This window comes from Lycorma delicatula, chromosome 4, assembly GCF_047948215.1.
Source record: "Lycorma delicatula isolate Av1 chromosome 4, ASM4794821v1, whole genome shotgun sequence".
Lineage (NCBI taxonomy): Eukaryota > Metazoa > Arthropoda > Insecta > Hemiptera > Fulgoridae > Lycorma > Lycorma delicatula.
The window spans coordinates 75,313,071-75,337,082 of NC_134458.1; the positions used below are offsets into that span (position 1 = coordinate 75,313,071).

At 28.4% G+C, this 24,012-nt stretch overlaps 1 protein-coding gene across 2 annotated transcripts in view; it reads right to left on the bottom strand.

Moving 5' to 3' along the window:
• Positions 1-915: 915 nt before the first annotated feature.
• Positions 916-24,012, bottom strand: part of LOC142323567 (hexuronate transporter) — a 246,739-nt gene continuing 223,642 nt past the window's right edge. For both annotated transcript variants that reach the window (XM_075363372.1, XM_075363370.1), the window contains exons 6-11: positions 22,578-22,685; positions 17,093-17,330; positions 13,006-13,199; positions 7,421-7,505; positions 6,224-6,421; positions 916-2,164 (exon numbers count right to left, since the gene is read on the bottom strand). In XM_075363372.1, the coding sequence (XP_075219487.1) occupies positions 1,989-2,164; positions 6,224-6,421; positions 7,421-7,505; positions 13,006-13,199; positions 17,093-17,330; positions 22,578-22,685 (999 nt within the window). In that variant the 3' untranslated portion in view covers positions 916-1,988. The remainder of the gene's footprint in view (positions 2,165-6,223; positions 6,422-7,420; positions 7,506-13,005; positions 13,200-17,092; positions 17,331-22,577; positions 22,686-24,012) is intronic.

Below are 24,012 nucleotides of genomic sequence, written 5' to 3' on the forward strand. Positions count from 1 at the left end.
GAGTATTTTTGGTACTATTCGTTTGTTGAAAGTTTTATACAATAATTAAACACATATACTCAATTACAGAATATATGCCATGTCTTCAATCTACCCTTTTGTACACCTATACACATACTCAAACGTGGTTCTATATACATACACACAGACACACACATACACACATATCCAGCGACAGAGAGATTTTATGGAAATTATACACAATATTTAATTACATAACAAGCAAGTACTGAAAAAAATAATTATTTCCCTTAATGGTATAATTTTTCTTTTTAATTTACAATATATAGAATTCAAACAATTTCTGAAGTTTTCTATGATAAGCTAATCTCATTTTTATCGAAATTACAAGAAGATTATTTGTGGGTAGATAAAAAAAATTTACTAGTAATAAGTAGACAATAAATACACTTCATTTTAAATTAAATTATTTAGGTAGCTGAACAAGTTTTTAAAAATACTTATTGAAAGAAATGTACATTATGAATAATTGAGCTTGTAGAATGAGATTATATTCTAATTTATAATTCTCATTTATAAATTTAAAAAACTAAATAAATATATATATATATATATATATATATATATATATATATATGTGTGTGTGTGTAATAGAAAATTGATTACACCAATAAAATTAATTTTTCATGATAATGTCATTGTTAATAGAATTCTTCAATTTCATTATTTGACAAAGTTCTTAATGTTTTTATTAAAATAAATCATAATTAATACATATTCTCTGCTTGAAAACATCAAAAAAAATAATCTGTTATAAAATCCTGTTTTCTTTATTTGAACTTTATTTGATCTTCAAATAAAAAAAATTTAGTAGCGTTAAGAAAGTCTCATGAAAGAATTATATAATGTTAATTTACGTAGACTGCTAGACAAATAGGCTATTATATTTTATTAAAAAATATTAATTATCTATCCAATAAACAACCTAGTGGTAAATTGTTTTTTAATGAATTTTTTTTTCAGAATGACAATAAAACCATGGTACAGTGGTTTTATAAGGTAGTGATGAATATTTTTTACTGGCAATGCATCACAACACAGTACACAATTCTTTCTCAACACTATTAAAAATGTTTATTTGAAGATCAAATATATCTCAAATAGAGATATATTTGATATATTTTTAAAATTTAAAAAAAATCTTTAATATTATCTCCCTTCATTATCAAATAAATATGAATCGAGTTATAACATATCCATTATGAGAATATGCATGTCTAAAGAATTTGAAAGTAAAAAATGCATGTACATCAACTCAGATTAATGTAGTGCAATAAAAAATGTAGATACATGTGTTCAATTCAGTCATTAATCCCATCTAATTTGAGTTGTACATTTTGTTTGATACTATAAAGCACAAAAGTTGAAAAGTTAATTTGATTGATTTAAAAAAATAAGTAATAAGTATTATGACATTTTAAAAAAATGTATATTTATTATGAAACATTTGTTTTTTCTATTGTTTTTTTTAAGTATATATAACTGAACTTGATTCCAACATTTTTAATTTACTAATATAGGTTAAGATTATTTTTTATTCATTATTATTATTATTGTAATAATAAACCAATTGTGACTGGTTTATTAAAATAACAGTGATTTTAGTTTTAAAAAAATAATATACTCGTACACGAAAATTAAAAGAACTGCATGAATTCAATTGTAAATTAAGAAAAAGAAATTATTAAAAAGGAAAACTTATTCTTTTAGTACTTAAATACTGTTTGTATACAACACTAGGATGCAATAATAACTATTTTATAAACTGCATTACATTAATGGTTCAATATCTAGAACATAATCGCAATGATTTCTACAAAAAAATGGTACACTACAATACTACAAAGAAATAATAAATCAATAATATTAAATAAAATTATTTACACATTATAAAAAAAAAGTATCACAATAAAAATTATTATACATAACACAAATAATTTTAAAAAAGTTGCTCCAGCATGAGTCATTTAAAGATGATGACTTTCAATTGTTCTGTTGTTGGCTGTCTGGGGCCTGTTTATTTGTTCTAATGAAGTAAATCCTCCGTTTTCAATACCTTGCATAGCTTGACCGTTTGTTGGCTTTGGTGACTCTTTCTTGGTTTTCCCCATTAACAGTGTCGTGATTGCAAATAAAACAGAACCTGAAAAGTAAAAAATAGAAAAGTATTGTAATTAACTTGAAAATTGTTAGGACTGATTCTTAAAATAGTTTTTTTTTTTAAATTGGTAGAAGGTGACTTTTCCTAAAAAGACAGATGGGTTGTGTAGGCGATACAAATAATTCTGTATACTTACAAGGCTGTAGAAGTATGTTTTAAAAAGTTATATGTTCAAAGAAAACTGAAAGAAATAAATATAATTTAGGATAGTTTATAGATAAATAAACTTAAAGTGGAAGGTGTATAAGTTTGGTTTCATGAAGACATAACATGGTTATAATGAGCATGCAGGCTAATTTGTTCTCAGTTTTATCTTACCAGGTAGATTTAAAAAAAATAAGTTACGTACATGAAATCTGTACATCTTGAGCAAGTTTTTGGTAGTATTAATTGGAATGAAATTTTAATGAAATCTAGTTGAAATGTAAGGAGAACAGTTATTTACATTCTACACAAGTTACATAGCTGCACAATATCAGGATGGAAGTAAAAATTTGGAAGCAGAATAAGAATTAAAGAACTGAAAATAAAGATATTAAGATTCACTGATTACTTCTTTTTGACTTATTACTAAATGATATGAGCTTATCACTTATGGAGAGAATTGTACATTAATAAATAAGAACAAAACATAGATAATGAAATGTGATGGAAATGTAGCGGGGGGGGGGGGTAATAAAAGAGTACAGTATTCAATTATGAAAACATAACATATGAAAATTTATAAAATTTTCTTATTTGGTCGTAAAATTTGAAAGGATGAAAGAAAAAGGGATTATATCAAAACCAAATTATCAAAACAAAGAAAATTTTCATGGAAAAAGATTCTGATGGCTTTAGAGTGTAGTGTAATGAAAAGACATGTGCGAATTTGAAAGACATTCTTAAAAATATCTATACTGATCATAATACATTGTAGTAGCAAAGCACAAACAATAAGGAAATCAGAAAAGAGAAGAATAGAATTGTGGCTATAGAGATGTAATGTTACAAGAAGATGTTAAAAATTAGGTGAGCGAGTAAAATCTGAAGACTTTTAAAATGAGTTCGAAAGGAGAGATTTGTAGTACTCTATCGAGATGAACAAGGCGAGGTGAGGTTATAGTGAGGTGATGTTACAACAACCAGATTTAGATTGTTTTGTTTTAGAAAGAGGTTATTACAGGGTATACGTTGTACAATTTATATCAGCTACTGTCAGTGAAAGGGAGTTTAAAAAATCTTCTGAAGCAAAATAATTCTTCGCATTTAGAAAGTGAACCAGTTTAGTTTAAATATTTAAAACAAGTGGAATATAAAAAACAGACAACTGATTAAGTAGAATGTGGTTAATATGTTGAGCTGAAAAGGTTAGCACACAACAAAAAGTATTAAAGAATAATATCAAACAAATCAAATGACTGGTGATATAATTAAAAAAGACTCATCAACAACAAAATTGTGATTGAATAATTCTTTGAAATTTTATTACATTCTTTCTGTCATAATGCTGTTTATTCCCATTACATCCTATTGATTGACTTGTTAGCATTCTGGAGATCTCCAGATATCTAATGCTTCTTGTTTATTTGGGACTCCACAGCTGGCTGCAACCCATGCTCTTGTAATAAGTGTATTTGTTTTGTTTCATCCGTGAATCCTCAGGCCAGGATGTATTGTTATTTAGAACACAATACAGTGGCCTCAAACTATCAAGCTCCTGCACAGAAAGGCTGGCACTGCATACCTGTGCTGCTCCAGCACACTCCCATTATACTAAATGTTGGTAAAATTCCATAACCTATATTTTAATGAAAATAGGGTTTATTGCTTAATTTTAATTGTATTTAAGCAATGAGAAGTATATTACTGTAAAAAGATCAATCTACTTACATCAAATGAAGAATTGTCAGTTTACAAGTATAGGATTTCTAACTGAAGATCATATAATTTGATCTTATTATGAAGATCATATAATTTTTACAATACCTGTAGGCATGCATCACAATTCTATCACTGAGGGTTGAGTATAGTTTGTTTTTTTATTTATTTTTATTTTTTATTTTCATAAAATAAGATATATGGATACTTAAGTGCTCTTTGTAGACTGTTGGTTTCCAGTGGTAAAAATATAAAACATTTTCAAAGAAAATTTGATAATATTATGTTACCAATAAATGCTATATTCTTTCTAGAAGAAGATGAACAGCTTTGCTTATTGTTAACTGAGAAGTAATAGTAGTGCTACATTGTGAAATAAACTCAAAGCAATATATCACTTTTCTAGAGATTATACTGTAAAATATTTTTAAGACTGCAATTACTAAATTCCTTTTACTTCTCATTTCCAAATTTTTGTTTATAGGATTATTTTTAAAAACTTCCATATTTGAAAATAATCCACACCTTTGAACAAATTTTTATTCTCTGTTAATGACATATTCTTTCATGAGATGACTTCCTTGTGTTTATTTATGTTCTCCTATGTGTCTGACATGCCAATTAGATAATTTACAATACTCTAAAGAAAATTTTTACCTTAAATTTGTAATATATTTATAAAATCAATCTAATGAACAATGTACTCATTTTTAATTCTAAATACATGTATTTATGAGTGTGCACAATTTATGCCCTGCACTAATTCCACCTTTATCATCATAATAGATATTTTATTAGTAAAAAATTACTGCTTCATTGATCAGAAAGAGATATAATAAATACCTTTATATTTATTTAACAGTTAATTATTCTTTTTTCTTTCTTTAACTCCTATTATGCTGTAGAAAAATGAGAAACCAAAATTGCTTAACTAGAAAGTATACACTATAGGAAAATTTGAAATCTAAAAGTAAACTTTAACAGAAAAAATGGTGTTTGTGAAAAAAATGTCATAGATATTTGCATTTTTATTTTTGGAGGTTTGGGTAGCCCCATTCCACCCAGTAGGCACTTCAACCATTAGCTGCTTTCAGATAAAACAATAGAGTTCTTGGATAAATCTGTAAGCAAGTTTCTCCCATCAGTTCATAGCTGAATAGTCTTAGCACCATCAGCTTGGATATCTCAGGCTCATATCTAAACCCACAGAACCAAAAATTGGTATGAAGAATAAGAAAAAGAGATGGGTGGTAAAAAGAACAATCTACTTCCTAAAGAATTATATTAGTAGACACAATCCCATCTTAAGTAAAGTTCTTAGCAGTGATCCCCATTCTGATCACATTACCGATTTTGTATTGACCATCTTAAATATATACTGCAATAAAAATATTCTTCCTTTAAATATTAAAAAACCACCCCTGTCATAAAGTTGATCAAAGATACTTTTTGTATATAGCAGCTCCACTGTGTCTTGTCTAACAATAATATAAGGATAACTATAAATAAAAAAAACACAACAGAAATAGAGTAATATCTATTTCAGAAAAGTTCATCATAATTAAGATGTTTTATACATGGATTTGATACAAACCTCCTTCACAGCTTTCATTATGAAATTATGGTTTACGATGCAAACAACTATGATGTCCAAACAACATGATGTTCATGATTCCTGATAGTAATCATCTATTGGTGGCTAATTAAACTACATTATTTTCATGAACAATACCATAAGCTATTATAAGATATTCAAGAGTTATGTATGGTACAACTTTGCTCTGATACAGAAAGTAGAAAAATGTTGTAGATTCAGAGTTCCACTTTGATTTCCACATCAAAGTGGAAACTGTGAGGTGCATCAAACATGATGGAATTGATAACTCCTGTTTCTTGTTTCATTAGGTTAGGATATGTTAATAGCGTAGAATCCAAATTACACAAAAATTGTAGTAAATGGGAAATTTGGGGATATTTTACCAAGATGCAATCAAAAGGAAACACAAAATCAGTAATTATTTATACATTGTTTTGACATTTAAAAAAACTTTTTTCTTTCACTTACTATAGGTTTCATTAATAGCCTAAATATTTATACCCATAGTTTTGTATGATAATATAAATTATCAAGAATGTAAAAGTAAAAAATAACAACTAAAATAACATAATTATTATACTTACTTATAAGGTAGGCACCGGCATAGAAGATGGCTAATGAATGCCGGAATGAGGTTTCTTTTCGAACTGGTTCTAGTAAAATTGGCAAGTTACCTCCAATGTTGTTCATTACAAAAAGAAATACACCAACAGTTGTGGATCTCACGGAGAGAGGGACAATTTCTACCAGGATAGCAAATAAAATACCAAACCACATTTCAGCTGTAACAAATGAAAAAACATTTGTAATTTTTATTTCAGAATTTTCAAACAAATTTTACTTTGTTTGAAGATATAATTATACCCAAAAAATATAATTATCCAAAAGTATTGGTCTTTTGACTAATTTCATAAAATAAATGAATAAACTGTTTTATTGATAAAAACCATAAAATCCAAAATAAAGGCCTACTGCAATACTGCTCCCAGAGGTTTGTCTGGACCATTATTATTAACATCATGTATGAACTGGTTTTGGATTCCAATTTCCAGTTTTATGGGATAGTTCTTCTCTAATATTGTTTAATTATCATATTCAAAATGACTTGAAAATTAAAAAAAAATGTATAAATCTCTGTCATTTATATACAGAGATTTGCTATTATATTTTCAAAACATAAAATTTAATGAATTTAAAGAAATCAGTACTTAGATATCTTTCAATGTTTATTTAGATTATTGTGCTTGTTTAAACACAGGTTTTGCTCATATTAGAGGACAATTTACCTTATTATAATTTACATTATACTGTTTTATTGATTTCTGTTGATTACTGGAAATAAAAATATTCAGTAAATTAATCAACTATGCTGATCATAATGTATATCACTTTATTTCTTAAACAATCAACGCATCTAGCTGATGATGTTTACATCATACCAAACTACTCTTCGTACTTTCTGTTATTATTGATCGACTGATTAAGAATAGAAATAGGAGGCCTGGCTCCACAACTTTTGTGTATTTGTCCAAGGAAAAAGGAATAAAGAATAAGGGAAGAGGTAGGTAACAATCAACCTACAAAGGTACAAACTCTAATTAGATAGCACTTTTTGCATGAGAAAATATATTATAGTGAATATTCTTTTTTGTCAATGGGGAGGTAATGGTCATTATGTTACAGATTTTAAAATATCCTAATGGTATTTGAACCTAAATGGTCAGTATTTAAAGTATACTAAATATTTTATTAAAAAAAATAATAATACTACAAATACTTACCAAACAAATATGAGATAGCTAATGTGATCATAGCTCCAACTGGACCCATGTAAACACTTCCAAAAGCAAATGGTGTAGCAATTAACTGTAATTACAAATAATTTTCTATAGTTTAAGAAAAACATAAGTATTGAAACAAGAACTTTAAGTTTATAATATACTTATAGATTATTATTATTTTCATTTTATTAAAATGCAGTTCCACTACAAATAGCAATAGGATGAGTGTGAATTTAACATGAAATATATTACATTTAAGTATACAAAATACTGTATTGCTTCAAATTTAAGACACTTTTTTTACAGATTAAAGGGTCAAAATGTCAGGTGCGACTTCAATTGGTGATCTAATGCCATTTGACATAAACGCATGGTTAACAGGTGTAAAGCTGAAGATTTTGAATCCGTACGTCTGTTCACCATCGAGTGGAGAGCAGACAGAAAATGAGAAAGAACATTTGTCATCGTGTATAGAACACACACAATTTTCTAGAAAAATGACTCATCTCAAATAGCTTTACACCTCAACACCTTTATCGCTGTTGACATCATAATTTAGTGATGAGTCATCGTTTTGGAATTTGTACATGTGCTCTATGCATGATGACAAACGTTCTTTCACGTTTCCTGTCTAACCGCCATTTGATGTTGAACAGGCGTATGGTGTAATATTGTAGTTATAAATCGGTTCGTTATTTTAATAACCGTTCCGTTTTACCTATTTGCTGAGTTTTTCTAATCATTTCATCATCTTGGAAAAGCGTTTCACATACGACACAGATTTTAAACGCAAGGTTATTTTACGCGCTGAACAGATCGGAAATCGTGCCGCCAGTAAACGAAGCGAATGTGCGTCGGTGTCGCAGTATGAAACAAAAATTATTTGCGTGTAAATGAAGGAAGAAATCTTTTTCAGGACCAAAACACGGAAAATATCCGGAAATCGATGCTGCTGTTTTGGCCTATTTCAAGGAATTCCGCACAAAAGTTCTTTCAGTGACAAGAGATGGATTGATGTTAAAGGCCAGGGAAATTGCCAGGAATAATAGTCTTCAATTTAAAACAAGCCGTAAATGGTATGAGAAAACCATGAAAAGGCAATGTTTGTCATCTCGTTACAGAACCTCCATTTACCAGAAGTTATCATCAGATTACGAGCATAAATTAGTGCAGTATCAATTACCATCGTTGATACTGCAATTGTTTCTTTAATCGATCTACGATTAAAGAAACAATAATGTCTCAGTCAAATTGGTAATGCTGATGAAGCTGCTATGCCACCATATTACACCGTAAGTGAGAAGGGATAAAAACAAGTAACGGCAAGAACAACTGAATATGAGAAAGTAAGAGTAACTGTTGAGTATTACTGCCGACGGAAATAAATTATCGCTGTATGTAATTTGGAACAAGGAAAACTGTGCCAAAAGAAAGTTTCTGTGGTGGTGTAATCGTTCGAGTTCAATAAAACGCCTGGATGACGAGCGATCTAATGCAAGATCCGTTAGGATGTGTATGGGAACGTAGACCGGGTGGACTTCTAAAACGAAACGGTATGTTAAGTATCTTTTCGTGGTTATTTGTTTGATAACATTAAAACAAAACTGGCAAATAGAAAATGTGGTTTAGTTGTAATTCCTGGAGGTCTGACAAGTCAATTACAACCACTGGATGTCGGGGTTAATAAATCTTTTAAAGATCGTATTCGTGCACAATACAATCATTAAACGAGCGTCAGTAGCTACAATTGTAGAATGGATTTCGAAAGCTTAGAATGATTTGCCATCAGAAATAGTTAAAAAGTCACTCTTGAAGTGCTATTTGTCAATTGCATCGGATGGTTCTGAAGACGATGTACTTTGTAACCACAGTGACGCAAGTGAATCCGGTTCAGATGAAACTGATGACGACTCGACAACAATATATAAAGCTAACGAGACAATTTTTAGTCGCCAAAAATTACTGTGATTAGTGATAAAATACGTACGAAGCTAACTACATTACATTTGAGGTACTATAATAGAAATCATATGTAAAGTACTTTTGATTTAGGTGTTGTACTGCATATTTGAATTATTCAATAAACTGTTGTAAGTAGCTTCTATTTAACTCTTTATATTTATTTTTCAAAATAGGATGAACTTAATGAAAAATCCTGAAATATACAAAATACTTATATGACTTACTGTAATTATTTAAGAAGCTTATAACAATAAATATTTATTTCAAACAACTTCTATAACATTTAAAGATCGATAAATACATTATTAAAATGATCTATGTGGCAGAATAAATGAATAAATATTTAAAAATAATGTATTTTTATATTACTTAATTCTACAAGAAAGAAAAATAAATAATGCAGGATTATAGTGGTAATATTTATTGATACCGATGGTAAAAATATTTTTAGGGAAGTCCAGTATTCCTTTCATGAACATAGATTGTAGTAATTGTCATTCCACAGTAGATTCAGACTAGAGGGAATTTTGTGTTTGCTATAAGTAGTTTGTAACATGTCAACTCCTTGCAAAGAACCAAATCTTAGATAAATTTTTCAGTTATGTAAAACAGTTTACCAAATAGTTTTTACATTGCCTTACATTATACGAAAATAAATAAAAGAGATAGCTACAGCAAACGTGGTTAGTATTTGTAAAAAATAACTAAATTACATTTTTTATTAGATGAAAAAAGATTTTTCGGTTGTTTACCATTCCACTTCAGAATCTATAGTCTTCAACCTTCATCTTGAAGATTCTAGGTTTGAATCTCAGTCAGGTTTGAAATTTTTCATAATCTACAAAATTCATTTCTCATTTTTACCATTAAAAAAAAAGAATGAAGTAACCGTAACTGGGAAATCAGCATATACGTCTTGTGGCTAAATAAATAATTATCGGCGTAGTACACAGTGTTTATTGCTGTTTTGGTTTCCCAAAGTAGGAACTGTTCATGAAGAATTTCTTTCGTCTTATTAAGAAAATGTAATTAACAAATATTATAAATGAAGTCTTGTAATGCTTTAAAACACTGTAAATTAATAACTGGCAGTACGACAGAAGTGTAGTTTCAGGAGAATTCTTAGGGTTAACCTATCCTGTATTTCTGTCGGACATTTTAACCATAATTGTTCTCAGTATTAATTAAATTAAACATATTTAATACAAATTGAAAAATGTTTCTCAGTATCTATTTATTGGAAGTCAAACTTCTTTCTAGCATCTGCTTTTAATTGTTAAGCGAGTTTTTAAATATACAGGTTACAAAATAATTATTTTTCAAAATTTAAAAGTAATGAAGTATATTTTTATAAATTTTTTACTCTTCATTCTGTTCCTGTATAAGGATAGGTTTATTTAATGAGTAGGGTGTGAAATATTGAATCACTATAAATGCTTTTACTATATTTTTCCATTACGAACAAATTTCTTAAAATATCTTGTTTTACTCAATAAGCAAATTAGATAATATTTAAACGAGATATTCCTTGAATATAATATTAATGTTAAATAAATATTGTGGATGTATCATCTTAAGTCTTTGTATTGTTAAATCCAAGATGATATAGGATATTTTTTTCTTCAATTCAATAGGTAAATAAAACATTAAATTTCCTATGAATTGAACATCAGTATGACAAAATATAGTTATACCTTTTTAAAAACAAATTTAAAAATTATTATTTTCTGAACATTATACACAGAAATATGCTTTTAAAAGATTTTTGTTATAAGTTATTGTGAAACTTAATTTAGATCCTTTGTCTACTGACAGGTAGACAATTTTTGTATTCATGTTCACTGAGACAACATTATAGTGATGAATAACCACCGTTGAAGTTAGTGTACAACAGATCCAAAAGATCTACTGGAAACGTACTTCCATGTATGTAGAAAATGAGACATTTTAAACATTGTTTTTAAATTTATATCTGATTATAAAAGTACATATTTCAACAGTTCATTGTATTATCGACCAATACCCCTACTCGACTCAGTTTAAAGTAAAATCTATTGCACTCCATCTAATCACTTGGTGGGTGGGTTTAGTATGCGGTTATTAATAATTGATGAGTTATTAATCTAATAATAGTACCTTTCATTGATTTTTGAAAGGGCCAGGATTTTTTTATAGAATATAAAATACATGCATTATCAGGTCCTTGCCTTTAGATTAACCCAAGCTAAATTAGCTAAGTAAGTACTAAGTTAAACAAAATTTTGTGTTATGGAAAAAAGTTTGCATCCATAAAAATTTAAAAACTTGAATTGCAGAATAAAGGTTTTTCATCCATTTTTTAAATATTTAAATGGCAGTGATTAATATGATATTTAGCAAGAAATTATTAATAGTCACATAAAAATGGAAACTAAATTTGGAGTTGTTTAACTACGGTAATCTATTAAAATTTATTTATTAAATTTTTTAAATTGGTTTTTTTGATACTGAAACATTTTTATAATTTCACATCCTTCTATTTTCTAAGAAGCTATACCAGAGATGTTCAACTTGTTAGGGAGTTTATGTTGTAAATGGGTGTAACTTATTGTACTTCACTTATTAACTAAATATATTAATAAAAAATCTACATTTATGCTGAAAAATATTCTGATCCTTTGCCCCTATTTTCATAGATAACCTAGACCTATTCAATGCCCCTCCATTTCTATATTTTTTGTAATTGAATACTGTTTTTATAGGTTAATTACTTTTTACTTCCTACAGACGGTCAGATCTTTTATTTTCCTGATTCAGGAGTTTAAATGATGCATGTTAACATTAACTGAAAACAGTCAATATTTTCTGGGGTTTACAGAAAAATATTTGCAGAGAAACATTTCTAGAAAATAGTATTATATCTTTTTATAGAATAAAAATAAATATTATTTTGTTGAAGAAGAGTAATAAGGTTACTTTACTATGCGAGATTTGTTTGAAAAGTGAGGGACCTAAGCCTATAAAAAAATATCTATCTTACATAATTAATTCTATTTCTTATCTCCTCAAAGTATACTCTTTATTACTTAGCCCAGCATTTTTTGTATTCTTAAGAAGATCTTCTGTATGTATGGATTCCAAATCTTCATGGTTCCAAAATCACTGCTGGAATTTATTTGTAATGACAAGATTGACTGTGTTAACTCTCCCTGTGTATAAGATCTGTGATACTAATACTGTCAAGGTGTGATATATATCACTTTTTTCTTACTCATTGTCAGTAACTAGTAACAATAGTTTGTTATTAATAGGACAGCTGGTTAGGACTATTGTATAAGATCTGTCAAGAGGTTTTTCCATTGTTGACAATATAACACTTCTGCTTGCAGTGTCATGTAAACAAATGTTAGATTTAGATTAAAAAGAATAGGACTTTACTAAGTGGGTACTTCAGACCTTTGTGCAACCCTCAGGACTGATGAATAGCTCCTGGATAGACCTATGAATAAACTATGTTGAAATCTATAAGATTGAGTTGTTTAAGTTTTTAGAAAATACAATACTGTATTATTTTTTTATGATTATAACATTTTTTTGGTATTTTTATAGGTATAGTGCATTTTTACATTAGTAAATTTTCTTACCTGACTGATGGCAAGTACAGCAGCTCGTGACTTTATTCCCATTCTTGCAACAACTTTGTCTGATACAATACCACCGACAATTACACCCACTCCACCAATTACAAAAGTGACAAAGAATAACCATCCACCAAGATCGATGTGGGGGAATATGTCACGATAGAAAAGATCACAATTATATGCGAAACAAAGACCACCTGAAAAAGTAATTGTTTAGTATTATTATTATTTTAATGAAATCATTAGTTTTATATATATATATAAATAATTTATTGTCTTAAAGGTTCCTGTATTTAATTATTGATTTATTAATAGTTAATTTAATCTCTAAGTTCAAAAATAGATAATTTATAAACTTAAGATCATAGTTTTTGATAACTAATTAGCCTCCTAGATCGTAGAATATTATTTCAACAGAGTTATCTGAGGTGGCTTATGATTCAGGGAGTTAAACCAATGACTTATATCATTGTTTTGACCTAAATTCAAATCAGTATTACTTCAAACATGTAATATTTCAACATTGGCACAGTAGCAAAGACTTTTTGTCATTTTTTATAAGAAGTTACACTGATTTTTAATTTAAATTGCAACTTACTGGCCAAGAATTTAATAATTATCTAATATAACAACTAAAAGGGTACACAAGAAAGAAAAAAATGTTACTATTTTAACATATTTGGTGAAAATAGTGGCCGTAAAACTATGGATAATTTTTATAAATTTGTCATTTATTATTACATAGAATACTTTTAATATTCTAATAATGTTTTATAAATGTTATTATAAATAAAAAAAGTACATAAATAGAAATGAATAGCTAATACAACTCAGTAAAAATATTTTCAAATTCTTATTAAAAAAAAAGTGATAAATAAAAGATACTGTTTGCATTTAAATGAAATTTCATCATGGAATGATAAAATACCACATAAAGTCATCACTTTATTACTATTCCCACAGTAGTAAAAAGATATGTTAAATCTTGTAAATGATTACTGGAGTAAATACATGAGTATTTAACACGTGCACCAGCATCTGATACAAGATATGAAATTTTATGATGAGAACAATCATCACCCTAATATTGGCAGAGATTCTTCTCTCAGAATAATATAGTAATCTATCAATGATAAATAATATAGTAATCCTTGTGTTTGTATATCAGTGGCATATAATTTTTGCATTACTTAAGAGTTTAATAATTACTTAATAATTTAGTGTATTTATGAATTCATGTTCATGCTTCTTTGCCTGTAGTTGCCACACTAACTCATTCAAAAACTAAAAAAATATATTTAAATGAAGGACATACCTTCCACTAGAGTTCACTAAGTAAATTGGCAATAAAAAGAATTCTATTGTGAGGATTGCTAACCTATCAGAACAGGAAATTTTTGAAATTCATCTACTGATTCGACTATAATGATGGGGCCAGCAATAAGAGAGTACTATTTTTATGACCTTATTTTGTAAATTTTTTTAATATGATTATGATAGATATATTGTACTATAAATAATGGTAGACAGTACAATTACACACATAGTTGTGTTATCTATGATTAATTAAAATAGATTTTGCTTCTTCAATGAATTTTAAACTGTTAGTATTATATTCTAAATTACTCCAGTAATATATTCTGATATCCAGATTATTAAAAAAATATGTTTTCAAAATTTCTTCTTATATAACCTGTACCTTTTCTTTGTCTTATTTTAACTCAGAATTTCTAGGAGAATGTCTTAATTTTTTTTTAATGATATAGTTCATCCTATTACATTAGGTATCTGAAATTTCGCTGGTACACATTTTGGCCATTAGTTGGATCATCTTTGCAACCCTTTCAAAAGGAAACAGAACTACTAGATAAGCCCACAAACAGTCACCACCTCTTCAAACTTCACCAAGAAAAAACTGCTTCTTTAGCATTGTAGACAAAGCCAGTACGGTAGCTGATCCAATTCTACTGGTACCTATCCAAGGGAGATGAGATCAAGAATAAAAAAAAAAGATGAGGATCAAATGAGCAACTCACATACAGACTGCAAGGCTTTTATTTAATTAGGGTAGCTTACTGTATTGCCCAAGAAGTAATATACTGAACTGTAACTATAATAATATTCCAACTCAGTTGTGTACTGGCAAATAACCAGTATTAAACATGAATAGCCACCCGTTTGAAACTGAAATCAAGTATATCAAATATGGTATGCAAATAGATGTAATGGTTTTGTTTAGAATAAACAAGAACAGTTTTGTTTTTCAGTGGTAGTTCCTTGGGAAAACATCAGTCTGATAAGGGTAACCAAGAACAGCCTTGTGCTTTTTACTGGTAGTCTTTGGATAAAAAATAAATTTTATGGGCAATCTAGAATAAATCAGAAATTCTGTAAACAATCAGAACTAGATAAGATAAGTGACTAGATTAGTAATAATTTAGCACTTTCTTGAGGTTAAGTTTCTTCATAAGTATGCTGCAGTTTTTGAGCCAAGATCGATATCATTTTAAGGTTATGTTAATCAGCATAGAGAGAATGGCTACAAAGACAACTGTATTGTTATCTTTGCTGATAGGTATGCAGTCCTTACTAAGTTCATATTCATTCAAGTTTGGTCTAATATAGTAGTGTTAACAATCTGATATACTCTCTCGGTTTACAGTACAGTGAAGCTGCACTGAATGTTGTAACACCAAGGGACTCGTTAACAAAAATGGAGCTACATTTGGTTATGATTGACTAGAATTTGGTGTAAATGCCGTAGAAAAAAGGTCCTATTTTTTTGTGACTGATCATAGAATATTCTGATGATATCTTGTACTTTCAGTTTATTTCATCATATGCCCTTTATCACATTTGGCATCAGTTTAAGAGGCTAAATCACAGAATGTGAAGCTATACAGCAACATTTCCACATCTTTTGAATCTTATCTTTTTAGAGGTTTTAACATTCTTGATCTAGTTTAGGAAGTCCTAGCATCTACCTGAGGCAAAAGTATGAACAGGTTAAGCTAAAGTTTTGAAGTACATGTTAAACTTTGTGTCTGAAATACCTCAGGGGCTTGTTTCTTCTTTCTGGTATCATATTAATAATAATGCATTCTTTTATTTTATATGCTGATGGTAAATGATAAATGATTGCTGGTAGATCTTCATTAGCAGTGGCTAATTGTGTTACTGTATCACCCCCTATTTCCACTTAATATTATCGATAACATTTAATATGAGTCTTTATTTCTTTAATTCTTTCTTTATACTTGTACAATATATAATCCTTAAGCTTAATGTAGCCAACCCCCAGTTTATGAAAAATATACAGAAATCTTTATATGGAACTGTACACTTCACAGTTTCAGCTGCTTGGTATTTGGCTGTTTTGCACATGCGCACACAGGATGCTGCATGCGAGGGAGAGAGAGAAAGAGCACTGTCACTCCTGCAGTGCCGACCCTGGCATGCTAGTGGAAGGTAGTTTTTTTTTTACTCCACGTGTGTTGTGCTTAAAAACTGTGTAGCATATTCTTGAACGTGATAAAGTGTAGAATTAGATTATTATCCTGCTTCCAGCTATTCTATTTGATTTTTTTTTTTCAGTTCTTTTATTTTAAAGAAAACTTTAACCATGGCCTTGAAAAGGCCCAGAAAAAAATTTTATGGAGCAGCACACCCACTAATTTTAGCTATGAGCTGCCACTGTTCATTAGATAAGATATGTAACAAAAAAACCCTTGCCAGATTTCACAGCAACGGGTAAATTGCATGTAAAAAAATGAAATACAAATATAGTGAGAAACTAATGTTGGTTCTATTTTAGAAGATGATTTAAAATAAGTAATTTAAATAAATTTGATACAAGAGATTTTAATCTTATTTAAATAACCGTTTTAGTTTTAGGACATAATATGATATAATTTAAGAGGAGTAAATTAATTGTTATAAACTAGTATACTGGTAGAATATTTGGCATGTTGACTGATAAATTTTATGTTTAAATGTACTCTTCATTGTTATTAGAATTTTTACTGTAAATCATTACAAAGCAGGGAAACTTAACACATAATAAGCAATTACAAATGTAACAGTTACATACCAGTATGTCGAATAGATGCAGCAATACATAACATTATAAATCTTGGTTGTAACATAACTTTCCATGCACTCTCTTGTTTCTGTGCAGTTTGTTGTGTGTTTTGTACAGTTGTACCATCAGCACCTTCCTCTGTTTCTTCACCAATCGCTGTACGTACTGGTTCTTTAAGAGAAGTGGCGGTTAGAACTCCAATAATTAAAGCAATTATACCGCTGGCATAATAAGCAACTCTCCATCCCTAAAACATTTATTAATTATTCTAAAAAAAGTAATAATGTAATAATCATATTTTGATTTTCATTATATCAATGATCCCATTTAAAACACTGAAACCCCATTGGTGAATACCAAACCTCTTTATAACAGAAATTTTTAATATCCCAAAAAACATTGCTTTGATATTGACTTACAGATTTTCATCAGCAGATACTCTTAATAATGAAATCTGGCAATTAAATACTGCCATTATAGACTCAGAAAATATCAGACCTTTTTACTTCCTTGTACAAAGTAAAGGAAGTAATGTAATCGCAAAAAATTTCTGTTTTAATTTCTGTTTCAACGGAAATATCCATTTTGGCCATTCCTGAATCCATTTTCACTAAGTTTCGACATTACATTTGTACATGCATACATATGTATGTATTTGTCTTGCATAACTCAAAAATGATTAGCCATAGAATGTTGAAATTTTGTATTTAAGACTGTTGTAACATGCAGTTGTGCACCTCCCCTTTTGATTGCAATTGACTGGGCCAAAAATACATCAGAAATTTGGATTTTGGACTTTTTCCTAACTGCAGTAATAAGCCCTCATTGAGAGCTTTTCAATGATTACTTATTTTCATTGGTTCCAGAGTTATAGCCAAATAAAATTTTAATTAATGAAATATTTGGATCTTATAAGAGGAAGGCACATCGGTTTGAATCTGACTTCATAGCATATATTTTTTTTAACTTTTTTATTTTAATTTAAATATATTGATTTATTAATAATCATTAGCCTCTGATGGTAAAAAAAAAAAACTTAACAATAATTAATAACTCAGTAATAACAATACAAAAAAAATATATGAAAAAAAAATCAGAAGTTATTAGTGAAAAAAAATTTTGTGTAATTTTCATTTTAATCCAAAAAATTTTACAAATAGAGGTTAATAATTATTAATAAATCAATATATATAAATTAAAAAAAAGTTAAAAAAAATATGTGTGTATGAAGTCAGATTCGAACTGATGTGTGCGTGGCTATGGTTCTGACACGTTCTCACTTATACCACATTTCTATCTGAGCGACATGAAACAAACTTAATATATAAACTAATGTAAAATGCTAAGGAAATTTTTAGGGCCATTTTTCTTGAGTATAATTGAATATTATATGTTGGTATTTTATGATGAAAACACATAAACAGTCTACTATTCACACACGCAGTATGGTTCAAATCAATATCTCTAAGCCTGTGCCTTTCCCTTGTTAGCAACAGTAATATAGATCTTAGGTGCCCTATGCTGATTTAACCTTTTATAGAAAAAGGTCGCTATAGTTATTTTCTTTCGGAATTAGAAATAATTTGTTTTCATTTTGTTGTAGGTTACATCATAATAATCTAAAAAACATAGTATTAGACAGATACAAGACTTACATTTATTAAAAGAGTAATAAAGGGACTTTTACTGTATCCCAATATTTCAGGTAAGATTGTTGAATTAATTGTATAAATATTTGATGTTAATAAAAACTAATATTTTAACAATTGTGTAACTAGTATTTTAGTAATTGTGGATCATCTCTCACTTTCAAATGAAATAAGTTTAAATGAAATGTAGCAAAAAGTGTGTATATGTAATTTAATAGGTGTACAAGGAAGTCATGTAGTGTCCACATCAGATTTTTTAAATAAAATAAGAATAATTTAAAATAGAAATCATTATTAGTTTTGTTTACCACTAACATTTATTAATGATACCGTAATTGTGGAAATGAGTTTATGGTGTATTTCATCAATATTTAATGTAAACCTTGGTGTATACACTGGCATTATTCTTCAAAAGTTACTTTTTGAAGGTTTTTGAATTAGAAACGACATGTATTAAGTATGTGGTAAAGAAATGTGTGTGTGTGTGTGCATACGGGTGTTTATTAATTTAGTGTATTGTTGGGTGGTTTTGTTTGTTTAGAAATATCTAAACAAACAAAACCACCCAGCATATTCAGATGTGAAACTTATAAATATATAAGTTTCACATTTGAATATGCTATATGTACACAAAAAAACAACTTATATTAAAACATGTCTGCCTAATTAAAAAAAAATCTCCCAGTACTAACATCAGCTGACATTAGTATGAAAACAGTAGCATTGAGGATGGTCACAAAAATGACTAATATTATTTTAAAGTAAGTTTCTTTAAAAATGTTTTATTATATAATTTGGTTCAATGTATCATTACAAAAGTTAAAATTTTAAAATTTCAGAAAAATTACAGTTCTGAGTTTTGTAGTTGATAAGTATAAAAAAAAAAAAAAAAAACATCTGTAGTATTCTACAATGATAATTATTAATTATTGAGTAAAATGAATATTGTGGTTACGGGATCAATGTTTGAGTTAATTTATGTATTACTGTTTTATGTATATATATATATATTAACTTAGCAAAAACAATTGTTTTATTATTGTATTTGTCCATATTCCCTCTGTACTAATATCTCGAAGACAAAAGTATAAAAACTGTTTACCACCAAGAGTACAGAATTTAATAATGCTTCTTATCTTATGCTTAATATTTTTTAATAGCGCTTTTGAGGTTTTCCCTCATCTTCAGTTAAACTTTTCTTTTTTTTCTCAGATCACATTAATTCAAACATTAAAATTATAACATATAAAAGTATGTAGTCAAAATATTAAAAATAAAAGTTAAAAAATTAAAAATATTTTTTATGTACTTTGTGTTTTATAATGTAATATGTCTACACACATACAGTACTGTAAAGTACTCTACAGTACTGTACGTGTGACTAGCCACATAATAAAACTGAATTCATGCATAGTAGCAGAATATTTTGGTATCACCTCTTTTTTTAATATTAAAAGTTGATGTTGTTGGTATGTAACCAATAAAAGTGGGAAAAGTAAAATTAATTACAGTAACTTAATATTTTTTAAGTTCATTAAAAATTTTACTGTAATTTTTGAGAATCAGAGCTTTTAGAGAACTTTACTCATGACCAGAAAAAATAGATTTTAGGGTAGTTAGATATGGTAAAGAATGGTGGGTTATGGTTAATCATACAGATGAGATATATGCAATAGTTAAGTTTCTGACAGCAGTTCGATAACTTGAATAGGCGTGAGTTAGTTGTGTAGGAATTCAGTGTTCTCCGATATATCTAATGCAGTTAACAGATCCAAAAGTTTGTTTTGTAACAGATCCGCTAGTAGTTACATCTCTCATTTATGAAATGATAATGTTTTTTGTAGCTCTCTCATTCATAGTTTGCAGGCCATCACAGTTAGTTAACCCACCGAGTTGATCTAGTGGTGAACTCGTCATCGCAAATCAGCTGATTTTGAAGTTGAGAGTGCTAAGGTTCAAGTCCTAGTAAAGGCACTTTCATGTGGATTTGAATACTAGATTATGGATACCAGTGTTTTTTTTCAGCATTGGGATCTGTGGTTAATTACCACAGATCTCATGAATGGTTGACCTGAGACTGTACAAGACTACACTTCATTTACATTCATATATATCATTCTCATTCATCCTCTGAAGTAATACCTGATGTTGGTTCCGGAGGCTAAGCAGAAAAAGAAAGGCCATGATAGTTAATAAGAAATACTACTTGTTAACTGGTATCCAATAATGGAAAATGTTGACTTAGAGATATCACTGAGGAATTAATTGATATAAGTGGCTTGTTCTTTCAACATTCCACATGAAGCAGCAAGCATTTAACCATCTTTAATTGGTTCTTTGGTTCTATCTCTGGCCAACACTTCTTGTAAGATTGCAAATTAAAACACGTTCTGATCTGGAGAACATAGGATGTAACAGCTACATCTAGTGTCCCTTCACAAATGAGAGATAAAGTTTTCATACTTAGTTACTCCTTCTCTTCTTCTGAGTGCAGAGTTTTTTACAAAAAAAAGTCATCTTCCCCAGGCTTTAGCTTGTGTTCCAGTTAATCCTTTCTCTTCTGCCACCCTATGTTCATTGCCCTGTCCTTCCACCTTGTTGTAGGTCTTACTTTTAATCTGCTTTCTTCCATTCTTACTCCCTACATGTTTGTTTGGATACTCTTCTCCACTCATCCTACTCAATTGCCCTAGCAAAACACATAAGCTGTGAATTATCAACTTTTTCCTGGAAGATCGTGTGCTCAGGTTTTTCCTTGTAATGAGATTTCTGATTTATCTGTCAAAGTTTTTTATTATTATTATTCCTTTTTTTAGAAATTTCATCACCATTGCTTAATGTCTACTTTCATTTCTGTTTCTTAATGCCCAAGATTCGTAGCTTCTGAAGAATGTAGGGAAGTAGATTTAAATACTGCAAGCTGTATTCTCCAGCTTATTTCTCTCTTTCCTGTAAATCCTCTTTTAAAGCTTGAATAGCTTATTAGTAGCCAGTATATGGCAGTTAAGTTCAGCTATTTTCTGTATTTTTCAAATGCAGTGCCCAAAAATATTGAAAAAATTTGACCTGCTTGATCATCTGTTTTACTGTAACTTATATTCCCTAATTATGATGATGGTCTTAATTTTGAACAGTTTATTCTCATAATCCTCTTTTTAATTTTCTTATTTCAAAGCATAATATTATCCTAAAGATGATTTTCCGAATTAATAAGAATTAGATAATTAGCAAAAGCCAGTTCAATATGCATTACTGACCTCATGTTACAACAACCTAATCAAAGTTTGCTGTATCATACCTTACAGTCTTCAGTACTTGTTTATATCATCCATCATCCATTGATATAACAAAATATGGTAGAATTACTCCTCCTTACCGGATTCCCATAACAGTAGTTGTCATATACTCATTTAACACAGCTGTATGTGTACTGTTACTTCACTTACAGGAGAAGAAGCTACCTATACATTCCAAACAATTAAATCTACTCCAAATATCCTGGAGAATCTCAATTTATCATTTAATTCACTTGCTCAGCAAATGGCTAATAAAATATTACCTGAAAGTCACTAAAGATACTAAAATATCAATATATTGTAGGTTTCCCAAAAAATCTTAAAACCTCATTTTGTATTATAATTCTGCAGTTTAATATTATATAAGTAAAACTTATTTAATGGAATCACATGTTAATCAAATTAATGACATTAATGTTGATTTAGTAACATGGAAATTAAAAAAGTCATAATAAAAAGAGATGTGTCGATAATCAAAAAGAATTTTTTAAAGTTAATTTTGCTAGTTGATTTTAAGTTAAAAAATAATATTTTTGTTGAATAACTTACCAAATTCCAAGCATTAATTTCTGTAACATAACGACCAACAGGAAATGATAATCCAATACCGCCATAAATGCCCCAGTTGAATATAGACATGACAAGACCTCTTAAATCCTGTATTAACATAATGAATTTCATTGATAACTCATTTAAATTTAGTATTTATTAAAGTATTTGCAGTATTTATTAAATGTTATGACCTCTTGCAATATCAGTTTTTTTTTTGAAAAATAATTTGTTTTATCTTCTGACAATAAAGTGAATTTATTAAAAACATTTATGACATTGGTCTGATGGACCGATTAATACATGAGTTCTTTTTAACACAGATTTTATGGTTCAAAATAATTAATTACAGAATGAGTAAATGATTATCAATAATTCACATAAAAAGGAATAAAATGTATACTCGTATAAATATAAAATAAATTTTATCAAAATACTATTATTGAATTATCAAGAATTTGAATAATTGACTTACTTAACTTGATTTACTTAACTTATTTTACTTGATGTTTACAAGAAATTTGATTTTCTGATTTACAAAAGTATGGTTTTTAGCCAGTTTGGGCTTCAGCTGATTGCTCTGGTCTTCTATATTTATAACGAGCCAAATTCTCCTTTATTTCTTAGTTTCGGTCATATATTCAGTCTGTTTAATAAATTATAATTATTATTTACAGTTCTGTTTACAACATATTATTTTTTTTAGTATTGTATACGGTGTATAACAAAGAAAAATTTAGCAAATGCACCAAAACAATCTTACTTCGGAATAACATAGAAGATTGGATATTTTTCTCTGCATAATAACAAGGCAAAAAAGTAATAAATTTAATGTTGCTTCAACTTCAGGTAGGAAATTGATGTCTGTCGTTAGAAACATGTAAGAAGCTAAACCATCAAAAAATGATGCATAATTGATTTGTAAAATAATTGAAATTTGGGATAAGTAGAACAAACTAAAAGAAATAAATATTGGATCTAGAATAATGGAGAGTTTGGTTCATTATAATTATAGAAAACCAGAAAAATCACTGTAGTTCAAACATTACTTAGAAACTGATCACAAAATTAGTTTTATTACTAACCAAAATTTTAAAAAATAATTCCCAAATAAATAAGAATTAGATAGTTGAGTAACTTATGTTATGTTGAAGAAACTACATAATTGAATAAAAGTAACTGATCACAAAATTAGTTTATTACTAACCAAAATTTAAAAAAATAATTCCCAAATAAATAAGAATTGGATAGTTGAGTAACTTATGTTATGTTGAAGAAACTACATAATTGAATAAAAGTAGGGGACAAATAACCATTAGACTTTTAGAATTTTTAATTTATTAAAAATTATTTCAGAAATATTTTTTATCATAAAAACATTAGTACTTATTCTTCATCTTTAAATTTTGCTAATGAGAGGGAATATTTCTGTGAT